At 41.6% G+C, this 16,571-nt stretch overlaps 1 protein-coding gene across 1 annotated transcript in view; it reads left to right on the forward strand.

Moving 5' to 3' along the window:
• The window catches only part of MEI1 (meiotic double-stranded break formation protein 1), a 2,282,292-nt gene that overhangs the window by 663,694 nt on the left and 1,602,027 nt on the right, over positions 1–16,571 (forward strand). The window contains exon 8 of the mRNA XM_044073933.1: positions 11,358–11,592. Coding sequence (XP_043929868.1) covers positions 11,358–11,592 — 235 coding nt within the window. The remainder of the gene's footprint in view (positions 1–11,357; positions 11,593–16,571) is intronic.

The raw sequence follows: 16,571 nt of genomic DNA on the forward strand, positions 1-16,571 counted from the left end.
CAGTCGGACTTTCCCGGTAAACAAATGTAAAATAAATAAATAAAATTATATATATATATATTTATTTTATTTTATTTTATTTTACATTTGTTGACCGGGAAAATCCGACTGGATACATGTCCATTTTCAGCGGAGGCCCGGGGAGAAAAGCTCCACATTTAACAGTTGGTACATTGTTACATAGAAAAAAAGAAAAAAAACCCAAAAAACTGATGTTAAATTAAAGTAAACAACAGTAATAGAAATAATAAAAAAGAGAAGCCAGAGATACAGGCGTTATTAGTTACATACATAAATAGTTGATAAAAAGAGGGTAATTAGACGCAGAACAGGTATATGATTTGAAGAAAAAAACACTTAGTCATGCATAAAAGATAATACAAGACTAAGGTGGTTCAGAGGGAAGAGAAATACAGGGGGAAACAAGAGGAAAAGAAAAAGAAGCTGACATGGTAGATTCCATGGGATTCTATTGAGAGAAGAGAGGTGAGAGAAGTGAGTTAACTCAAGGCAGTTAGTCAGGGTGTGAGCATTGGCATAACCAGTGGGACTTAAAATATTGGAATAGACTTTTTTTAAAGTATGATAGAGAGGTGTTTGTGGTAATACTGGTGGGAAGGGAGTTCCATATATTAGCAGTAGTGTTAGCAAATAGAGCATCTCCACTTGCATTGTTGGATTTAACGTTTTGGATAAGTATTCTGTTTGAGGAGCGTAGGCTATTTAGGTTAGTATAAGGAATGACTAGGCTCTTTAGAGCAGAGGTTTTCTCAGGATGGGTAAGTATTTTATATGCCTCAGTAAGTTGAGACAGCTGAAGGAGGTTAGGGAGTTCTATCCATCCAAGGTCTTTTAGGTTATTACAGTGGTGTGTTCTATATGGTGAACCATTTGCAAATCTGGCAATGTGATTATATGAACATGAGAGTTTATTTAGCTCAGTTTTATTCAGCTTAGTGAACATTGGGGATGCATATAGAAGTGTGGATAATAAGTGGGTACGAGCAATAGTTGTTTTTGCCATAGTTGTTAGAAAGGCTTTGATTCTATATAATGATCCTAGTTTCCTGTTGACAGTTTTGATAGTAAGATTAATATGGATGTCATATTTAAGTTTATTGTCTATGGTAACTCCTAGTAGTTTAGTATGGGGGTCGGGTGTTATAATTGTACCATTATTTGAGTGTATATTAAAGTCTATGAAGGGAAGTTTCTGGGTAGGGTGAAATAGAAGCAGTTTGTTTTTTTTGGGATTAAGAAGTAGCTGTCTTCCTGTTAGCCAGTTTTCAACAGCTGTAAAGCAGGATTGAGTTTTAGCTAATAGATTGTCTAAAGAGGTGTCCGAACAGACTAAGGTCGAATCGTCAGCATATTGTATACAGGTTGCTTTAGGGATGGCTTTGTATAGGTCGTTAATAAAGACTGAGAAGAGAAGTGGACCCAGTATGGATCCTTGTGGCACACCTATGGTATTTGGTAGGAGATTGGAAAGTTGATTTTGCCAGAGTATTGCTTGTTTCCTATCAGAGAGGTAAGCTTGAAACCAGTCTAAAGTTAGATTGTCAAGCTGTAAAGTTTTTAGAGTATTATGAAGTAGTTGGTGGTTAACCATGTCAAAGGCCTTTGAAAGATCCAGAAAGAGAGCAGATGATATAATTTTGTTATTACGGTTGCAATTTATAGTATCAGTAAAAGAGAGTAGTGCAGTAGTTGTGCTGTGGTTGGGTCTAAATCCGTGTTGTGAGTTGGTCAGTAGTTTGTTCTGGGTTAGATAGTAAAGTAGTTGTTTATGTATACATTTTTCCATGATTTTGGCAGGAGGGGACATTATGGCTATTGGTCTATAGTTGGACAGTTCAGTGGAAGAGCCACCTTTATATATCTATACATATATATATATATATATATATATATATATATATATATATATATATATATATATATATATATCCAACAAATCTTCAGCACTCAGTAGACAAAAAATAATGAACAGCTGCTGAAAAGAGAAGTTTATTCAAGCACAGCCTGCATCAAAATACACAGACCGGTGACCGGTTTCGCCAAAAGTGTCATCAGTGTGTAATTGAATAGGCAGAAACCCGGATTTAAATACAAAAGCAAGCAACAACAAGCAGCAAATATTTAAAGCTATAAACACTGCATATTAAACATTAATCCCATAACCACTATACAAAATCATACTTCCATATCAAGTGTATATGACAATAAATACATAAATAAACAAATAAACACTCCACCAAACCTTATCTGGTTTATAAAACTTAATACAAATCTTAATACAAAATAGTAAATAGAAAAATAAACCTATACCAAGCTAGTAAGAATCATGAATACTAAAGTGCAAAAAAACATGTATACTAAGTACAGGCTTCTATCACTTTATGACTAAATATTATAATACCCAGTTATATATAAAAATATACATATGTGTATACATATATGTAAATATAGTGATATGAGCTTGCATTTTTATTTAAATCCGGGTTTCTGCCTATTCATTTACATACTGATGACGCTTTTGGCAAAACCGGTCACCAGTCTGTGTATTTTGATGCAGGCTGTGCTTGAATAAACTTCTCATGTTAAGTTGTCAATCTCGCCTTCATTCTTGCTGGATGGGTTCGGAGCCGATCCTCGGCTCTGACTCGGCACTTGCTAAGCTCAAGAGTCACTTCCACCAGCTCGAGGCAGCCCATATCCCATGATGCAAGGTGGTGATTACCCAGATCTAGTTTGTTGCTTCGCTCATGAGGTAACTTTTTACCAGCTCCTGGTAAGTGAATTTTTCTACCTTTTTTTCTGAGACTTTAGTCCACCCCAGTACTTTATTTTTATATATATTACTTCCCGATTCACTTAGCCCTATTCCGTTAGTGTCCCGTTCCATTTATTCATATTTTTTGCTAGTCGGGCCTTAGGTCTTTACCCCTCCTATATTTTTCCTGTCAGGGTTTGTTTTGGGAGTGTCTGTGTGTTTTTTCCCTGTACTTGTTTTATTAAACTAGTTTAATTTTTGGACTGACTGTGTAGTGTGTGTGTGATTTTTGGTACTCAGTCATGTCAAAAGAGGCTAGGGTCTCAGGCTTCAAGAAGTGTGACTCGTGCTGTCAGAAGATGTCTCTGACAGACGGTCACACTTCTTGTATTTATTGCCTGGGACCTGTACACCTACAGGACTTCTGTGCTATTTGCCACTCCTTCAGCCAGAGAGTCCTGCAGGAACGTAGAAATAAACTCATTCTCAGGGGCTTATTAAAGCCTGAGAGCTCCCCGGCTAAGTCCGGCTCGGGGAAGCCCTCAAAGCCTCCCAAGGTACAGGCTTCAGTGTCCAAGCCTTCGGCCTTGGCTCCAACTCCCTCGGAGTCGAGATCAGCTCCGCCTGGAGCCGATCCTTCCTTCTCTGAAGGTTCGGTATCGGCGCCGATCGGCTCCAATACTCTTGCTTCCATGCCTGTGTCGGCTCCAGCTGGGGCCGACACATCTCTGACCCAGCTCGGAGCCGACAAGTTGTCGGCTCCAACTGGAACCGAAGGTTCTTCGGCTCCAGTGGCTCCGTCGAGAAAGAGATCCAGATCTCCGTCGCTGGAGTCTATTCATTCGGCCCCGGCCTCTCCCTTACTTTTGGAGCGGAGCCATCGGAGCCGATCCTCAAGGTCTTCCAGACTCTCAGACCATGACTTGGAGAGAGTGGTGAGTAGACTGCTGAAATCACAAGCACTGGCCCAGATACTTCATAGCCCATCTCAGCAGACGACCGCTATTCCACACCCTCCAGAAATTCCTCCTTCGACTCTCCTTCAGAGCTCGGAGCCAGAGCTTATTGGAACTGTGACTGTTGGTGCTTCGGAGCCGATACCACTCCTTTTGGCTCCGTCGTCTTCGACTCCTATCGCCTCCTTGAGACCGTCCTTGAAGGGATCCGGTCATCGGGCTTCCCTTGTTGGTTCCGAGGGGGCGAGTGGCATCGGACCCTTGTCCGACCCAGTTCCCCCCCTCGGAGCTTTGGCTTTGGTAAGCTCGGCACCGACATCTGCTTCGGAGCCTTCCCTTTCGGTGGGGCCGGGGATTCCTGTTTCCTCGGAGCGGGAGCTCTCGGTCCTCCCCGGGAGGGGAGCCTTCGAGGTGATGAGGAGTGTGCTAGCCCCCGAGCTGAGTCAACAGTCGGTCCCTTTAGCTCCTCCCTCTTCAGTGCCTGTAGAGATCTCTTCCCACTCTCTTGCTCCCGGACCCAGAGATCCATCGCCCCAGGTTTCCCCATTGGGAATACCCTCCTCTTCCGAGGTTTCTCCTGATCCTTCAGGGGAATCCCCGTGTAAGAGGACTTGCAAGAGGAAGCATTTAGACTCCCCTGAGTCTACGACATCAGATACAGACTTAGATGAGTCGGAGGGGTCCCCAAGATCCCCCTCTGAGGATGTCTCCTTTTCAGACATCCTTGAACCCCTGAAACAGAGGGGGAACTGGTCCTCCATTAACCCCTCCGAGGATGAGTCTGTATACCTGGAGGCTTTTGGATCTCGACCCTCCACCTCCTGGGTGTCTCCGCCTTTCGACCCCCTTATGGACGTGATAGCTCAAAAGGCGTGGGCATCTCCTGATTCTGTGGAACCAGTCCCCAGGAGGCCTTCTAAATTTATCACGGCCCCCACTGAAAAACAGTTTCTCACCAAAGGTGTCCCGGTTGATGCCATGGTGGTGGTGGCCACCACCAAAAAGGAACTTGCAGATCCTTCCGTACCGGTCCATCCTCCTAACAAGGAGTCTAGGACCATGGACAGGTATGGTAAGCGGATTTTTTCCTCAGCGACCTTTGCTATGCATTCGCTGAATTATCTATGTCACTTCACCTGACTTCAAAGAGATATCCTCAAGGAATTGGGTGATGTGGTACAGGATCCGTCAGCTGCTGGGGCTCAGGAGAAGATTGCCTCTCAGCTGGAAATCCTAAATTCCATAACTAACTCCTCCATGCGGCTCATTTCTTATGCAGCCGATGGAGCGAGTAGAGCTGCAGGCACAGCAGTGGCTCTCCAACGTCAGTCCTGGATGTGACTTTGCAATTTTGCAGACCCCTTTAAGGCATCCTTCACAAACTCTCCCTTCGATGGGACAACTTTGTTTGGACCTCAGGTGAAGGACACTTTGACCAGGTGCGAGCAAGACGGCAAGACTCTTTCTGCCGTAGGAGTCCATTTCTCCACCCCTTCAAGTCCTTACCCCAAAGGTCAGAAGGGAGGGAAAATGTGGTTCCGAAAATCTCAAGGAGTCACGCCTGACGCACGTGGTCAGTTTACCCCCAGAGGCAGAGGGGGTAATAACAACAGACGCTGCCCTGGGGGCAGAGGGCGTCCGCAGAACCAGGGCAGCAGAGAGCCTCTCTCTGACAAGCCCTTCCAGCATCCCTGAGGTGTTGCCCGACTGCCCACCCTTGGAGGCAGTCGGGGGGAGATTGTCACTGTACCCAGAAGCCTGGCTTTCCCTTTCTCAAGACAAATGGGTACAGTCGATCATATCCGAGGGTTACAAAATACCTTTCGAGAAAAGCCCTTCCTCAAAGGATCCCTTCCAGACGTTCCACCCGGTCTAAGGGAAATTGCAAAGCTAGAGGTTTCAAAACTTCTAGAGAAAAGGGCCATCCAGCCAGTTCCAGCAGGCCATTTAGAATCCGGAATCTACTCAAGGTTCTTTTTGGTCCCCAAAAAGACGGGAGACTGGAGACCAATATTAGACCTCAGCAGACTAAACAAGTCTGTCAAAAAGACGAGATTTCGGATGGTCACACTTCAATCGATTTTGCCCTTTCTGGACAAAGACAATTGGATGTGCTCTATAGACCTTCAGGATGCGTACTATCACATAAAAATCCACAGACGCTCCAGAAGGTTTCTCCGCTTTCAGCTGGGGACAAGTCATTTTCAATTCAGAGCCCTGCCCTTTGGTCTCACCACAGCCCCCAGAGTGTTCACCAAATGCATGGCAGCGGTCACGGCTCACCTGAGACGTCAGGGATTCCAGGTGTTTCCGTACCTAGACGACTGGCTCCTCACAGCCACCACCAGGCATCAACTTCTCCAGGCCAGGGATTACACTCTACATCTCTGCAGCCAGTTAGGGATTCCTGTCAACTTCGAAAAGTCTTCCTTATCGCCTTGCCAATCTATTACCTTTATAGGCGCAGATCTAGACACTACTCGGATGTCAGCAAATCTAACAAATCAAAGAATCCTGGATATCCAAAATCATGTTCGGATCATCCTATTCAGCAAAAAGGTACAAGCCAGGTTGGTCCTGAAAGTGTTAGGCCTAATGGCAGCTGCCATCACACTTCTTCCTCTGGCCCGCTTTTACATGCGTCTCCTACAGTGGATGTTGTTTACCCAATGGTCCTTCCAGCAGTTGCCCATGCGTCACAAGATCCTTGTCACACAGATCTGCAAGAGCCACCTATCCTGGTGGATTTCTTCCCCCTAGTCCATCAGGGCAGACCATTTGTCCCCCTAGCACCGGTAGCCACGGTCACGGATGCCTCCCTGATCGGGTGGGGGGAGCATTATCAGGGCAGGATGGTCCATGGCACGTGGCAACCGTTCATATACCACCTGCATATAAATGTCCTAGAGATTAGAGCAGTGCTTTTAACGTTGCAAGCCCTCAACGACTTTCTTCCTTTAGGAACTATCGCAGTTCACATGGACAACATGTCCGTAGTATGGTATATCAACAAACAGGGCGGGACCAAGTCCTATCCTCTGTGTCGAGAAGCTCTCAGACTTTGGCAATGGGCGATGTCCTCTCAGCGGTTTCTGATAGCAACGCATATCCCCGGGAAAACCAACATCATAGCGGACAGGTTGAGCAGAGCTATACTCATGCCTCACGAGTGGTCTCTCAAACAATCTATAGCGGAAGAGATTTTTCAGAAGTGGGGCCCTCCTTGCTGCGACCTTTTTGCTACACCCCAAAACAGCAAATGCCCAGACTTCTTCTCTCTCTTTCCACTTCCAGGCCATCCCCCCAGAGACGCTCTAACCCAGGATTGGCCCCGGGGACTTCTTTATGCTTTTCCCCCTTTTCCGTTGATTCCTCAAGTGGTTCAGAAAGCTACCGACTTAAGAGCCAAGCTGATTCTCATTGCTCCTTACTGGCCTCGACAAATTTGGTTCCCGTTCCTTCATCGACATCTCTTAGTGCAGCCTTGGCATCTGGACCCAGTTCCAGATCTTCTGACCCACCAGTCGGGTCAACTGCACCGGTCCATTCGTTCCCTCAACCTCACTGCTTGGTTGCTCCACTTCCTTCCTTAGCCAGGCTTCCTATGATCTCTAATCCCTTTAGGGATATCATAGTAGCTTCTCTAAAGTCCTCTACCAGAAGGATTTACTCTAGCAAATGGCAACGTTTTTCCTTTTGGGCAAGGTCTAAGAACATAGATCCCTTTACTGCCCCTATTCAGTCAGTTTTGGACTTCCTAGCTGAAACTTTTCACTCTGGTTCTTCTTCTTCTTCCACAGTTAAAGTCCAGCTGGCAGCAATCTCGAATTTTCATGTCGGATTTGCAGACCAGAACGCTATGTCTCACAAACTTTGCAAAGCCTTTCTCAGAGGGATCTTCCTACTTAAACCCCCTGTTAGGGATCCTCCACCGCAGTGGGATCTAAATTTAGTGCTGGCATCCTTAATACTTCCCCCTTTTGAACCGGCTGCTACATGCTCGTTAAAATTTCTCTCTTGGAAGACACTCTTTCTAGTTGCTATTACTTCGGCTAGAAGGGTGTCCGAACTTCATGCTCTCTGTGTTCGTCCCCCTTACTTGGTCTTCCACAAGGATAGAGTATCTTTGAGAACTAATCCATCCTTTTTGCCCAAGGTTGTTTCTAAGACAAATTTAAACCAATCTATTGATCTTCCAGTATTTTTTCCCAATTATTCTGACAGGGTGGAACAAAAATTGCATTGCCTAGATGTTCATCACCAACTCAGATATTACTTGGACAGATCAAAGCAATCTAGAAAGTCTGATCAGCTTTTTCCTTCTCATGCTGAAAATAAGAAAGGTCTCCCTGTTTCTAAGGTGACCTTATCCAGATGGCTGTCTTCCACTATTTCTTACATTTATCAGCTTAGGGGCAAACAGCTGATCTCAATACCAAAAGCACATTCTACCAGAGGCCTAGCCACATCTACAGCCTTTCAGGCTAGACTACCCTTAGACACTATTTGTGCAGCAGCCACTTGGGCCACTCCTCATACCTTCGTCTCACATTACAAATTGGATTTGGCCTCCAGGGACAGGGCGAGTTTTGGTTCCACAGTTCTCAAGTGTCTGTTCCATTGAGCCACCCAGGATAGAGGTGCTAGGGACGCGGTCCCATCCAGCAAGAATGAAGGCGAGATTGACAACTTAACATTTAGAAGTTATGTACCTACCATAACGTTCCATGTTAGTTGTCTTCTCTCGCCTTCTTTCTTGCGTCCCTCCCTCCTGTCCCCCTAGCCTGGACAGACCTTGAACTATCCTCTTCTCTGGGAGATTTCTCCCTTGGACACCAGTTAGCTCTGCACTTAGTTACCTGGGTTCCCCTTACAGTTTTTTCTCAGGTTAGTTGTTCTTCTTCCCTTGGGGGAAGATAGTAGGTATTTTTTCCTCTAGCTACCAAACGAGATCTGGGTAATCTCCGCCTTGCATCATGGGATATGGGCTGCCTCGAGCTGGTGGAAGTGACTCTTGAGCTTAGCAAGTGCCGAGTCGGAGCCGAGGATCGGCTCCGAACCCATCCAGCAAGAAAGAAGGCGAGAGAAGACAACTAACATGGAACGTTATGGTAGGTACATAACTTCTAATTTTCAGCAGCTGTTCATTATTTTTTGTCTACTGAGTGCTGAAGATTTGTTGGGCATTTATGTGTTTTAACTTCGTGCACAAGTTTAAGTATGGTCACGTACACCGTCTTTTTTGGGACTTTTGTATTTCTTTGAGTGCTGATACATACAAATGGAGCTCTTCTAGTCCACAGTTATCTTGAACAGCAGGCGTTTGGATCGAAGTGGGAAATTACAGTTTTCTGCATTACTATGGTGGTGGGCTCGGATTTCAGGGTTTATTTGGACAAATTGGCAGCAGATAAAGATGACTGTACTTTTTTTACTGCTACTTCCAAGTTGGGGGAAACAGCAAACACGAGTAATGAGGCAGGTCAGTTGGACTTGCAAGATGTGTTTAGACAGTTGACTGAATCCTCTAAAAAGGTACTTTCTTATGTGTGGCATTGCAAGCTTCTTAAAGCTTATTTGTCAGCTAAAATAGCTCCTAGAGGGCTAAGAGTCTATGTTGAACCAGGGCTTGGTAGTGAAGATGAAGAATTTATGCAGAAATAGAGGGCCGTACAACAAAAGGCTTCCAACATGTTTCTACAGTTGCTAGTTGAGTATTATGAAAAGCAATTACCGGATATTTTGTTAAAGCTTGATGCTTGCTATGAACTTACCATGGAACATATTAATACTCCTAAATATCAAGATTTGTATGCACAATTTGTGACTGATACTGATAAATATGATAAAGACTTATGTAAAAGAAAGATGAACAAATACCAGAGGGATGTTAATGACTTCAAATCGGCCATGGTTTATTCTTCGGAGAAACAGAGATAAAGGGTGAGATTCTCTGAAGATAAAAATACTGTTAGGCCCAAACGCAAAAGGGTCAAATCTATTCTTAGGAGAAATGATAATTCATCTAGTGCCTCAGAGTTTTCTTCGAGTATTTCCAATACTGATACGGAACCTGAAGCAGGGGAGATGACTGTTACTACTTCACCGGCCTCTAAACGATATAAAGTCCCTTTAGGAGGGCAGGCTGCAAACATTGTAGAAATGTCCATAGAGAAGATATTCCAGGACAGCCTGCATCACTAATGGACACTATCCCTAATTCTGTATCCGACTATGATATTAATGATGTTAATGATGTTAATAACTTAGTTATTAATTTAACATCGTACACTTTTACATCCAGTGAACTTAGTGTGTTAAATAAAGGTTTGGGATTTGTGCCATCCTTTTATGTGTCTCATTATGATGTAATAAATGATGTAAAAACTTTCTGCAGAAATTTAAATCTTAAATACTTTTTTGCTCATAAGGAAGGGTTTTCGAAACGAACTGATGAACTGGGTTTTCATTTAAAAAAAAATCAGAATTTGTACCTCCTTATCGTAGCGCTATTAAAATTTTGGAGCAGTTAGTTTTGAAGGATTTACATGTCAATCAATCATGGATTTTTCGGTCTTGTACTGACAATTTGACTACGTGAAAGAGAGGCTGTTAAGTCTCTGGCAAAAAAATGAACATATAGTGCTAGTAGGAGCAGACAAGGGTGGAGCAGTGGTTATATGGGACAAGGAGCATTATATACAAGAGGCTCAGCGACAGTTATCTGACACAGTTTTTTACTCCGCAATATCTATTAATCCTACACAAGATTATAAACAGGAAATAGATAAGTTTCTTGATGAGGCTAAAGATCAAGGGGTAAGTACAGCCTCCTTGTTGACACACTTGAAGGTTGAGACACCAGTACCTCAATACTTTTATTTGGTCCCCAAGATTCACAAAACGCTCAATAATCCACCTGGGCATCCTGTTGTGGCAGGCAGAGGTTCACTAATTGAACCATTGTCTGAATACTTGGAACATAGGTTAAAACAGCTTCTTCCACTGGTTACAGCTAGGATTCGGGATACCAAACAGTTTTTATCCCTGATGGACAATTTACAGATTTCGCCCACAGCTCAGTTGGGGACCCTAGATGTCCAATCTTTGTATACTAGTATCCCTCATGATGGGGGAATTAGGGTTATGCAATATTGGATGGCACAGTCAAGTTTAATCAGGGAAGATGAAAGTGAATTCTTGTTACATCTGTTAAAATTGGTGTTAGAACATAATGCTTTCTTGTTTCAGAAACAATGGTATCTACAGGTAAAGGGAACAACAATGGGGGCAACTTTTGCCCCAATTTATGCAGACCTGTTTATGGGATACTTTGAGGTTCAGTACATCTACACAGCTCCACCATGTTTTAAAACCAAACTCATTATGTGGCGAAGATACCTGGATGATTGTTGGGTTGTATGGGGGGGGGGTGAACAGACAGTTTGGCATTCTTTTGTGGCATACCTTAACCATAATAAATATGGTATTAAATTTATAGGGGGTATAAACCCCAAGGAGGTTGATTTCTTGGATGTTAGGGTCAGTAAGGTAGGGGATGGCACTTTGGTTACTGACCTGTACAGAAAACCATTTTTCAAGAATGCTTTTTTATATGTTGACAGTTGTCACCCCCGCCATACAATTCACAACATTCCAGGGTCACAATTTCAACGAGTTAGGAGAATTTGCTCCAATGAGTCGTTGTTTGATGCACAGGCTTTAGATTTAAAAACCAGATTCATCAAAAGAGGTTATAACAAAACAAAGGTAGATAGAGCCTATAGGCTATCTAAAAATGGTGACAGAATACAGTTACTGTTGGATAGAGAGACGATTGTCAGGTCACAAAATGAAAAAGTGAGATTCATCACTACTTATGGCAGAAATACTTTTTACATCAAAGATATTATTTCCAAACATTGACATGTTTTACATTCAGATCCTTTTTTCACACAAGTTGTTGAGGATTATTGTAGTTTTGGATATAGAAAAGGTAAATCACTGGGGCAACATTTTTCAACCTTTAAGAAGGGCATCAAAGTGGATTCTAAACCAGCAGTAAGTACAGTAGGCAGTACTTATTGTGGGTTTTGTAAATACTGCAAATTGATGTCCAAGACCAAGTCTTTTACATCAGTTAAAACCAAGAGGGTGTTTGATATTAAACATCTAATAAAATGTACTAGTACATGGGTCATTTATATGGCTATATGTCACTGTAGGGCATTTTATATAGGGTGGACCTCATGTACATTGAAACAGAGAATAGCCCTCCACATTAGCGATATAAAGTGTCAGCAGGTTCGTAGTGCTTTATACAAACACAAGATAGTTCATACCACAGCTCATTTTGTGTTTGTAGGCCTGGATATGGTAACCACACAAGGTGATAATATCACGCTTAAACATAAAATACTGACTGATAAGGAACGTCGTTGGATTGTCAATTTGGGGGCCCTTTTTAGACCAGGTTTAAATGACCAGTGGTAGCTAGTACAGATGGAGAAATTGGAGTTAGATCTCAGGTTTTCCAGTTAGGTGTTTGGATTGATACATATATATATATATATATATATTGGAGTTGTTACACAAATACAAGGGTTTCAAGAATATTAACAGGCACATATTTTGTTGGTTATATTTATTAAGTGTACTCCTCAATATTATGATATACTAGGTAGTGCAAGTAGTCTCGATTTGACTCATGCACACGAATAAAACATAATGGTGGGGTAACACATCATAATATTTATTATAATATTCATTCTAACATTTAATTATGGCTATTATTTTGGATATCATATACCCACATAAGTGTGTGTGTGTGTGCATATATATATATATATATATATATATATATATATTTATATATATGTATACACATATATATATTTTATATATAAGTGTGTATTATAATATTTAGTCATAAAGTGATATGAGCCTGTATTTAGTATACATGTTTTTTGCACATTAGTATTCATGATTCTTACTAGCTTGGTATAGGTTTATTTTTCTATTTACTATTTTGTATTAAGTTTTGTATTAAGTTTTATAAACCAGATAAGGTTTGGTGGAGTGTTTATTTGTTTATTTATGTATTTATTGTAATATACACTTGATATGGAAGTATGATTTTGTATAGTGGTTAGGGGATTAATGTTTAGTATTCAGTGTTTACAGCTTTAAATATTCGCTGCTTGTTGTTGCTTGCTTTTGTATTTAAATCCGAGTTTCTGCCTATTCAGTTACACACTGATGATGCTTTTGGCGAAACTGGTCACCCGTCTGTGTATTTTGATGCAGGCTGTGCTTGAATAAACTTCTCTTTTCAGCAGCTGTTCATTATTTTTTGTCTACTGAGTGCTGAAGATTTGTTGGGCATTTATGTGTTTTAATTTCGTGCACCAGCTGTCTGGTTCGATTCTCAGCTAGAGCGTCTTCTGCGTAGAGACATGCGTGAATGGGCGTACCTTCATTGAAGGTTGTGCATCAGGGCTGGTAACTCGGCAAGTAAAAATCAACTGCCAATCATTAGCAGATCGGAGTTCCGCTGTGGCGACCCCTAACCGGGAAAAGCCGAAAGACACAACAACCAGTTTAAGTACGGTCACGTGCAACACTTTTTTGGGACATATATATATATATATATATATATATATATATATATATATATATATATATATATATATATATATATATATATATATATATAGTTTACATCCAACTGGTCACGCGACCGAAGGTCGATCTGGCGGAATTCCGAACCGAGTTGTCGAATCTCGGACTCGTGAATGCTCATACTGTCGTGCGCAACGTCAAATTTGAAAGTCCCGATCACACACCCACCTCAACAACCGTTACCGTGTGTCGATAGGGGGTATAGTAGCCTGGTTGGCATTCAGAAATCTCAGGTTCGATGTCCACAGCTTCAACATTCTGTTGTCTTGGCGTTCTGCTTTCGGTATTTTTGCGTTCGGTCATCGGCTGTATGCACAAATGCATGTATGTACATATATATATATATATATATATATATATATATATATATATATATATACAATAGCGATTTGTCCTTAGTTGCTGTGGGGTCCGCCCACTATAACCTTGAGGGTACCACCCTCAACACAAGGCACCTCCTTGTGTTTTTTATTTTGTATATTAATAAACTTTTTGTTATTTCTTCTGGGAACCGCCCACTATTACTTTTATATACAACGAATAAGCAAATGTATGTCATTCCACAAGGCAGCAGACACCACATACTGAACAAGCAACTCAGTCATTCAACAAATAGGAACCTCATATACTTAAAAAAGCATAGTCAGTCATTCAATAAAACAGTACTTAAAAGCAAGGTCAGTCATTGAACAAAACAGGACATATGATATACTTAAAAGCAGTCAGTTATTTAACAAAACAGTACACAGTATATACTTAAAAGCAGTCAGTTATTTAACAACACAATAAACACATTGCCACTATTACTTTGAACTGCAGTTTTCTAAAAGAGATGAAAGAAAGAAATAAAGAAAAAGATTTTTCCCAAAGCCATTTTACGGTCTCTAGCCTATATGTTTGCACACCCTGAATAGTTAAGTGTCCGATCTTTGATCATTCCATACAAAACAGTGTGGAATTCACAAAAGAACTTTCTGTGCTGGGCCCTTTATTATTCATTCCACAGTGTTCCGCAGCAAGATCAAAGTTCAGATTTCAAGCACGGCACCAAAATGTTAAAGTACAATTTAAAATATACATAAATAATATTAATTACCTTTTAGTCTTGAGTGAAGAATAACTTTTCAGGATGTGCAAAACATTTTATTTTTATTTAAATCCATATACATCAGCGCTGGGTGACTATCTTCACAGTTTAAAAATCAATCTCACCAAGCAGCAAAAAAAATCCCACAGTTTTTATTTCCTTTTCTTATCAGTATCCTGCATGCAGAATATTGACATTGACAAATAGGATTTCTGCAGACCCTTGTGTTTCCCACTTAGTGCTGATCATGAACACTGAACAATCATGCTTTTAGTAACAATAATGTTTTAGAAAAACACAAGCCATCTGGCTTGTTGATCAGTCTTGTTTTCTGACCTTGTATATTTCAGTACTAGTAACATTCTATACTCCCCAACATTCCCTGTAACTACCCGTCCCAGCCTGGGAAAGTCAGAGCTTACATACAGTGTGTTCTTTCTTGCTTTCAGAAACTTGTCTTTATAACATCTCTTAACCCCTTAAGCACTTTCTTTACTTTCAGTCATCTGTTAATACACTTTCAGCTTGATATTAGAATGCAGTTTTGAAACACTTAGAACTATAATAAGTACTTTTGATTTGCATAACTATGCATCTATACTACATATCATTGTTAACATGAACAAATATTAATTTATCAAACATACTTGTGAAGAAATTGTAAGTTAATATGCATTTTTTTTAGAATAATCATGAGAGATGCATTTTTCTCTAACACCACATTCCCTTCAGTCTCTTACCAAAGTTCCAAAAGCGAATTCCCGATGTTCCACCCAGTCTGAGGGATCTTGCAGTAGTAGAACTTCAAAAGCTGTTCCAAAAAAGAGTCATCCTAGAAGTCCCACCAGACCAAATAGGATTTGGATTTTACTCAAGATTCTTTTTAGTGCCAAAAAAGACAGGGGACTGGAGACCAGTTCTAGCTCTCAGCCTACTAAACAAATTTGTACAACAGATGATATTCTGGATGGTCATGGTTCAGTGTATTTTTCCCTTTCTGGAGAAGAACAATTGGATGTGCTGTATAGATCTTCAGGATGCATATTACTACATAAAGATGGACAAACGCTCCAGAAGATATCTCTGCTTCCAGCTAGGTCCTAGTCATTAGCAATTCCAAGCACTGACCTTCAGTCTCACCACAGCCCCCCCCCCCTCGTGTTCACTAAATGCATGGCAGTGGTAACAGCTCACTTGAGACTACAAGGATTCCAAGTGTTTCCATACTTGGATGACTGGCTCCTCACCGCCCCCTCCAGGCATCTACTGCTTTAAGCCACAGACTTCATGCTGCATCTTGCCGAGACACTAGGCATTTCTATCAACAAGGAAAAGTCACAGTTGTCTCCTACACAAGAGCAAGACGAAATACAGTTTCTTGTGTAGCCTCCCTCCCCCTCCACAGTCTAATAAAGCTAAGGTCACAAGTTCAAGCAATAATTTCCTGAAACAAAATTCCTGTTCACCTGGTATTTCAAACTCTGGGAATCATGACAGCGACTATAACCTTAGTACACCTAGCAAGATACCACATGAGGCTGCTTCAATAGCTATCCCAGTGGTCAAATTTAACTCACCTAATGTCTCATCCAATTTTGATAATGAATCACTGCAAAAAAAGGATTTATCCTTGCGGATGAAGTCAGAAGAAAACCTTTGGGGTTGCACTTTTTCTCCCTCTCAGCCCAAACCCATAGTGAACACGGACACTTCCCAGATGGGGGGGCATTATCTGGGAAGTACTGTTCAATGCAGTTAATCCCTCCAAGAGGCCAATTTGCACATCAACATCTTTTGAGGACATTTGCAGTCCAGTCAGACAACATGTCAGTAGTCTAGTACATCAACAAGCAGGGGAAACCAGATCCTACCCATTATGTCGAGAAGCCCTCAGGATTTGGCAATGGGCTATCACTTCCAATCAATTTCTGATAGCAATGCATATCCCGGGAAACTCCAGCGAGATTGTGGACAAATTGAGCAGATGCACCCTCCTGCCTCATGAGTGGTCTCTCAACCACAACATAACGATGAAGATTTTACTTCATTGGGGCCAGCCTTGCTGTGATCT

This window comes from Protopterus annectens, chromosome 1.part0 (assembly GCF_019279795.1).
Source record: "Protopterus annectens isolate FY-2018-M chromosome 1.part0, PAN1.0, whole genome shotgun sequence".
NCBI classification, from domain to species: Eukaryota; Metazoa; Chordata; order Ceratodontiformes; family Protopteridae; genus Protopterus; species Protopterus annectens.